Raw genomic sequence first — 7,556 nt, 5'->3', positions numbered from 1 at the left:
CACTGTTTTCACTCTTTTGGTCAATATCTGATCTCTATTACACTGTAAATTGAGTTACATTTGTAAGGCTTGCATATTTAAGGGCATATCACTCTACATGTTGAGAAGAGAACTTGCACACCTTTCTCTATTACTCATCCACACAATACTTCCATTATCTGTAGACTTGTAATTCTTTTAACTACAGTTCTCTTGTGAATTCTAACTCTGCAGATTTATCCATATAATAAATATACTTTTAGAGAGTGCCAAAATGTATTAAATCTGAATCAAACCAGCAGTAGCTACATGTAGCTTAATTATGGAGATAAATGTTATTTGGGAACATGTTGCAACAGCAAATGACATTCAGTATTCTTCCTGTGGATACTGGCTGTGGGCTGAGAGCTAAAAGAGGCTCTGCCAACAGGCACCCAGGGAATCTGCAGCGGGCATTTTCTCTTCCTTAAGGCGGAATTACCCATTTCTTAAGGATATCCTGGGCCAAGCTCTCATATTGGCTCTTAGAGTTTTATATGGTCCACAACCCAGACAACTCCCACAGCAGCCCAAGGAGCAGGTGGATGCATTAACCAAAGCCTACACTTGTTCTAGGCAGGTGTTTGCTGTTTTGGCAGGATTTGTTAGATTATCTTGATAATCTAATTTGTGCTATGACTCCAGCAATGACCTAGCAGGGAACAAACCAAAAAGACCAAGCACCGGGACATGCCTACCTGCATCCCCTTTGTCCAGCTCCCTAATGAGGAGCCATTCAGAGCAGTCCCCTCCCACTGACTCTAAACCCTTGCGCAGACCACAGCAAGGCCAGGCCTGATGTACTGAAGCTGAGAACGTAGGTGCATTTACCATTTCCGTACCATTCCAGAGCTTTCTTCCTCACGGAGAATACATTTCCAGTTAAAGTACAAACATGCACACATTCTCACACAGACATATTAAATGGGCAAATAACTGCTATTTGTTGGTAAAAGCATTCTCGGCACTGTTTGTAACGCTCAGCGTTTCCTACAGCTCATTCCGAGCTTGGAGGAGTCTTCACTTGCCTGCTGTAAGCGCTCCCTCTGTTGTCGCGCAGAAGAACTACCAGCAAACATGTTCCATCAGCCTGGCATCTTTCTGATCTTCAAGTACTCCATCCTGAGATAACTTTTCTTGCTTATTTTCTCCCCAAGCAACTTCTGTCTTGTCCCAGTCTTCCAAAGTACCAGTGGTATCATTTAGAATAACAACGCACCTAAGAAAAAGTAAAAACCACTTTTAAATATCTTGCATTTGCCCTAAAAAGCTTTTTACTATTCATATTAAGCATATTGCAGAGCTCACTCACTAATTTCAATGTAGATTAGAAATCCAAAGACTGAGTTGAAAAAAATAAAGGTGATGAAATGAATGACACATAATTTATTTTAATTTAAAAGATTTAAAGGCCAAAATCCCTGCTTGCACTCAAAATAATTTCTGAAACCCGTAACAGCAACAGAATGACAGAGGAGCTGCAGCCACAGAAGTCAAGGGCAGTTTATTGGAGCAAGACACAAAAAGCACAATAGATGCAAATAACCATGTGTGGATGCAGAAAACCTAATTTTCAGAAATTTTGTCTTTCAATTCAAGCACTTCTCTTAGCTAAGTCCAGGCAGATACATGTTAGCTTGTCTGCAGAGTGGTTTCCTGGCACTTGCTGCCCATGTGATTTGCTGCAGCTGTCTGCCCTTGGCTTGGGTTCCTGCTGCCTGGAGAGCTTCTGCCCTTGGGTCTGGCAGTGCAAGAAAAAGCCTCTCTGAAAACTTACAGACCTTGGAACCAAGCAGGACTCTGTTTATTTTTGTGTATCCTAAGCACTAAGTGCTGAGGTTGCAGGTTGCCCAAGAGTCTGCTCACAGAGGCTCCACTAAAAGCCAAGTGCCTGCAGAGTTCTCTCCATGGAAAGTTACCCAAAGGAGCACTGAATCCAAAGTAATTTGCAGGCTGGAATGGGAGCTAAGTTAAAATTTCAAGTTTCAAAGTTTGTTATTAAAATTTTGTTGTGTTTTCTTTTCTTGCTTATTTCTTCCAATAGCCCAAATCCATCCTTTTTGTGATGGGCTGAGATAAAAAAAGCCCTCATAAATGAAAATTGTAGATTTCTAATCCACTGTTGACTGAGACAGTGAATTAATGCAGTGTTAGGACAGCTTTCCAACAGAAAGAAGCAATCATCTGAAAAATCAACTAGCAAGATCATGCTGTATTCATGTATGGTTAACTCTCCCTTTCCCTGCCATAAAGCCCCACAATGATCTTGACTGATTTGTCAGTCAAGCTGTGGAAAAGCTAGTGGTGAAATGAAAATCTAACCTTTTACTTGAAAACATAGATATAAAGAATATTTTTTCCTGTAAATAGAAATGTCCTGGAGTGACAAAATCAAGAAACACTAGAAGACACGGCAACCTGAAAATGATCCCATAAAATGGTCTGAAATATGGCCAGGAAATAAAATAAGAATTAAAAATTGTATCTTAATTAAGCAACAGCAGTCTAAGGAAGAAAACACAGATGAAAGAAAAGGACACATTTTACCACTGGCAGATAATGAGTAAATCTCAGGGGGCTGGAGGTCCTTAAAACATACAGTCTTTTCCAGTGAAATTTCAGAAAATATAACATCTGTGATTTGGGAAGAACAAATCTAATTAACCAATGGGCAGAAACAGGAGAAAGCTATTTTTGAGTAGCTGTTACTCAGCAGGCTATAGGAGATGAGTTAATGAACTAATTTGTGTGTTTGATATCCAGGGATTACATTAGCAATGAGATCTAAGCACCTAGAAATAGAATGTTGCATTACTGAGGTTTTCAACAGCATTGAATGCCCAATTCCTTCCAGGACTCTGGATTCTTTTGGGAAAACCTCAAGTCATACATTTTCATCTGTACACACAGAGATATATTTAAGATTAGCTTGTCAGTTTTCACAACACACAGAACAGCTGAGCTCTCCAATTTCAGTTCCTTTAGGGAAGGGGCCAAGGAAAAACCCAAAAATGGATAAAAACGGACTTAATGCGCATGGCTGCCACACCAGCACTTTATAAACACCACGAGAGTCACCAAAAGAACGTGGCAAGGAAGGGCTGCATTCGGTGTGATGTGTGAACTGTGATATTTCAAATTGCTACAGCACAGCACACAAACTTTTCTACTTTCCTTTCCAAATATCCAAGCAACTCTTCAGCTGTTTTACCAGGGACATGAACAGCTGAAATACAAAACATGGCAGGGCAGGATAACCCCAGTGCCGTCTCATCAATTCAGATGTCAGAGTCAAAACTGCTAAAGCCTTTAAAAAGTGGTAATAAAAAATAACCCAAACCAAACAATTACAAACATTATAAGCTAATACATTGAAAATATATTTTCTAAATCTGAGAATTTTTTTTTAGGAACTGAAAAAAGTCCCCTCAGGCAGATGATTTTTTATGAAACACCTTTTGCAGCATCAGTTAAATTAAGGTTTTCACGTTAGTGAGGTTTAACACAATCATTAGCAGCTGCCATATAAAAATAAAACAAGAATGGAAACATTTAAAAATATAAATGAGAGAAGGCAGAGATAACGAGGTTATTAATGTCTTAATTAAAGCAACATATTTTGCACGTATTTTAAACATTATAATTTAGTTCAAGCTCCATTGCTCTTTTCCAAGAGTGTTACAGAGCTATGGGTTCAGATTCCAGAACTTTTAATCTCCTATGAAGAAAAAACTGCATTCCTTTAACCCTTCTTGATTGTGGCAATAAACACCTCACATTCCCATTTGGCTGAAGGGAGGATGTCCTTGCACACAGTAACATACTCCATTATCCGTGGATGTATTTTTGGATATGAGGTTTGTATAGAGAGAACGAACAGGAAAACAACTTCCTGGGACATCCTAAGCTATTAAGTACATATGGTAGAATGAAAATAAAATGAATAGAGAAAATAATAGAGCAAGCTCCACTGTGCTGCTCTGAGATAACAAAAACCAGCCCCAAAAGCAAAGCAACATTGCTCGAGACAATGAAAATGCAGAAAAACTTTTCATTATGAGGCATTCTCTAAATTCACCTGAGATTAAATAATCACCAATATTACTTAAAACTAAGGTAACCAGCACTTACTTGGACAGCTGCAGCATCAAACATATTGTGTATATAGTATATTTTCTCTAGGTGGGCACTAAATGTCCTTTGCACTTACAGCTGTGGAAAACCAAGGAAGCAGGGGCTGTGCATTTTAGTGTCTTAAAATACCAATCCAATTCAAGATTTAAAAGCAGAGCCAGTATCCCTTATTCCTACCTATCTCAAAAACTAACAATTTTTATTTATTCTAGGCCTTTCCCATCTCAGTGTCTGAAAAGGGCAGACATAGGCAGGCAGGCAGGAATCCCTCAGGAACTTCAGCAATAACCTTTGCACAGAAGGGTTGGTAATGCTAACACAAGGCATGTGGGATAAATGTCACAGGTCACCTTAGTTATGTTGATTTTCTCCTGGTTTAGGACAGCTTTGTCATTTCAAAACTCCCAAAAAGGGGTTTTCAAGCATGAACCCTACTGTTATTCCTGGGATAATGAATTCATTGTAGTGCTCCTGACTCTGCTGCAGTGTTCACGGGGGCACAAAAACCAGCTGAAAATGTATCAATCCTTGATTTCTGTAGCAACACAGAGGTCACAACCGGTCTGCTCATACCAACTGGAGAAAAAAAAAAACCCAGCAAACCACTTTTTACATACTGTCAAGTGCTCATTTACCTGAAAAATATTTATTATGTTGTGAAATGCATTAGTGTATATAATGTAGCACTCCTCAGACAGTCCTTACCCAGCACAACCTGCTTTCTCGGTTTCTGATCAAAACATAGAAGGGTTGAAATTGTTAAAATGGTCCCAGCTGATTTATTCAAGCAGGTCCTATTCTGCTTTAGCCTTTCCCATATTAGACTCATAACCATAAAACCACCTAAAAAATAATTTCCAAGTCATGACTCAGGGCTCCTTTATTCCCAACTTACCTACAGCTTTTCCAGTTTAAAAAAATCTTTGCCCAAATATAAACCTGGAATTGATCTCAAGGAATCCGCAGGTGGCAAAGTGGCTGTGAGGCGTGTTTAAACTGCCTCCCCAGGAACCAGGACATCGAATTCTGGGATTGCACGCCGCGGGAAAATCATAGAATCCCAGAACAGTTTAGGTGGGAAAAGACCTTAAAGCTCATCCAGTTCCAACCCCCTGCTACGGGCAGGGACACCTCCCACTAGACAAGGTTGCTCCACGCCGTGCCCAACCTGGCCTTGAGAGAGACTCAGGTACGTGAAAAACCGACAGAAAAATGCACAGCAGAACCGAGTCAAGCAGCTGAAAAACCCGCCCTCCACAGCAGCCCCGCCTCATCCCCTCATGGCGACTTCTCCTCCTCCCCTCACCGCGGCCCCGCCTCATCCCCTCATGGCGACTTCTCCTCCTCCCCTCACCGCGGCCCCGCCTCACCCGTCACAGCGGCTGCCGTGGTGCACTGTGGGAGCCGCAGTTCCCGCCCACACCTCGCGTGGCGGGACTACACCTCCCAGCAGGCGCGGGCGCGGCCGCCAACGGCGGGGCATGCCGGGAGCCGTAGTCCCGGCGCGCCGCACGCCCGCCCGGCTCCTCCCTCCCCCGGCGCGCACGGAAACCCCGTGCGTGCGGGCGCGGCGCTCTCTCGGGCCGCCGCCGCCATTCCGCGAGCAGCGCGGGCAGCCCGCGCTCCGGCCCAGCCGCCCCGCCCCAGCCGCCCCGCGCCGCCCCTGCCCGCCTCGCCATGCAGATCTTCGTGAAGACCCTCACGGGGAAAACCATCACCCTCGAGGTGAGCCGCCGCCGCCGGACCGCGCCGCCCGTGCCTGCCGGTGTTCCGAAACGCGGGGATGTGCCGGGAGGCAGCGGGATGCGCCGGGAAAGCCCGGGATGTGTGGGGAAACGCGGCCCTGCGTTGCCTGGGGCGGTTCGGGCCACGCGGTGGAGGCCGGAATGGCCGTGGCAGCACCGGGCGTGTGCCGGGAGCTCCTCGTGGTTTTTCGGCCTATCTGGGCTAATTGAAATGTGCAGCGCGTTTTGATTCTGTTGTTGTGTTTCGTAATAGGTTGAGCCTTCTGATACTATAGAAAATGTAAAAGCGAAGATCCAGGATAAGGAGGGTAGGTTCAATCGGCACTTATTGATTATTATATATTGGTATCAATCCGTATATGTTGTATGTATTACTGTCAGTGCACTCTAGTGGATTGATGTGTGCCTTACACAGTTGTAATTTTCTGCAGCAATTTTTGATTTTATTGCAGCCTGTTGTAGCTCACTCCTCTCATTTATTCCTGATTTATCTCACCACTAGGCATCCCTCCGGATCAGCAGCGGCTGATCTTTGCTGGGAAGCAGCTGGAAGATGGACGCACACTGTCCGACTACAACATTCAAAAAGTGAGTAGGAAAGGGTGGACAGAGCAGTGCAGTACCCAGGAACTGGCACAGGCAGAGCTGACTGACCTTTTCTTTGCTGACTAAGAAATATTTCTAATAGATTTAGCCAAATCAAGGGATTGGGCAGTGTTGATGCTGGGAGCTTGGGATGCCACCTTAATAGCAAATAATCCTTTTAGAGCTTTCTTAAGTGCCTGGCACTTCAGATGTACTTTCTCTAGGTAAAAGCAGGAAGCCTGCTTAAATGCTGCACTTGCTTTGAGAAGGCATTTTGAGTCTCTTTCATGTGCTTTACAAACAGGAATCAACCCTTCACCTGGTGCTGAGACTTCGTGGTGGTGCTAAGAAAAGGAAGAAGAAGTCTTACACAACTCCCAAGAAGAACAAGCATAAGAGAAAGAAGGTTAAGCTTGCAGTGCTCAAGTACTACAAGGTAGGCAGAACTAACTCGAGAAGCTTGATGGAGACTCATCTCTCACCAGGGAGGATGTGGAGCCTGTAACTGGTCTGCACAGAGCCTGCTGTATTTAATATTTAAACTCATTCTATTTGCAAACATCCTACGTGTTAAATAAAAGGCACACGATCTATTGCAGCTGGGCCCTTCTGACTTTTATCTCCAAAAGTTCGATGTAGTTACTGTTAGAAAAACTATTATGCCAGTGGAAATACTCAGAATTATTTTTGTTGCTAAGAGGTGGAGAGTGTATGTGAGCCATTGCCTGTTTGTCCTTTCCAGGTGGATGAGAATGGCAAGATCAGCCGCCTGCGCCGGGAGTGCCCCTCGGAGGAGTGTGGCGCCGGAGTCTTCATGGCCAGTCACTTTGACAGACACTACTGTGGCAAGTGCTGTCTGACATACTGCTTCAATAAGCCAGAAGACAAGTAAATGTACCAGACAATAAAAATCTGAGCTTCTGTACGGTTTAAGGATTTATTTCTGTGGCGCTGTGTTTGCTGATCAGTGAGAAAAACCCGTGGACCTTTGGGTGCTGCCTGCCAGCTAGGGTGAAATACTTGGTATAACACCGAAGCAGCAACTTGATTTAAAGAATACTGGGTACCAGTTTT

At 43.8% G+C, this 7,556-nt stretch overlaps 1 protein-coding gene and 1 long non-coding RNA gene across 2 annotated transcripts; one reads left to right on the top strand and one right to left on the bottom strand.

Moving 5' to 3' along the window:
- Window positions 1-1,046: 1,046 nt before the first annotated feature.
- Window positions 1,047-5,440, bottom strand: LOC116442190. Its single transcript, XR_004239434.1, has 2 exons — window positions 4,788-5,440; window positions 1,047-1,237 (listed from the first exon to the last, which is right to left on the bottom strand). It is a non-coding gene; the product is annotated as an uncharacterized LOC116442190 (long non-coding RNA).
- Window positions 5,441-5,694: 254 nt separating this feature from the next.
- RPS27A (ribosomal protein S27a) lies at window positions 5,695-7,415 on the top strand. Its single transcript, XM_032103827.1, has 5 exons — window positions 5,695-5,877; window positions 6,151-6,205; window positions 6,400-6,485; window positions 6,787-6,918; window positions 7,225-7,415. Exons 1-5 carry the CDS (start codon window positions 5,830-5,832, stop codon window positions 7,372-7,374), a joined length of 471 nt encoding a protein of 156 aa, XP_031959718.1. The 5' UTR covers window positions 5,695-5,829; the 3' UTR covers window positions 7,375-7,415.
- Window positions 7,416-7,556: the final 141 nt, after the last annotated feature.

Source organism: Corvus moneduloides, chromosome 3, assembly GCF_009650955.1.
Source record: "Corvus moneduloides isolate bCorMon1 chromosome 3, bCorMon1.pri, whole genome shotgun sequence".
Classification (NCBI taxonomy): domain Eukaryota; kingdom Metazoa; phylum Chordata; class Aves; order Passeriformes; family Corvidae; genus Corvus; species Corvus moneduloides.
The sequence above is the reverse complement of the archived record's forward strand: the minus strand, read 5'-3'. Positions and strand labels throughout refer to the sequence as shown.

Excerpts from the sequence above, each read along its gene's own strand:
- RPS27A (XM_032103827.1), top strand. The coding sequence starts at position 5,830 with ATGCAGATCTTCGTGAAGACCCTCACGGGGAAAACCATCACCCTCGAG. Across the intron at positions 5,878-6,150 it reads GGAAAACCATCACCCTCGAG|GTTGAGCCTTCTGATACTAT; the intron begins GTGAGCCGCCGC and ends GTTTCGTAATAG. Across the intron at positions 6,206-6,399 it reads GAAGATCCAGGATAAGGAGG|GCATCCCTCCGGATCAGCAG; the intron begins GTAGGTTCAATC and ends TCTCACCACTAG.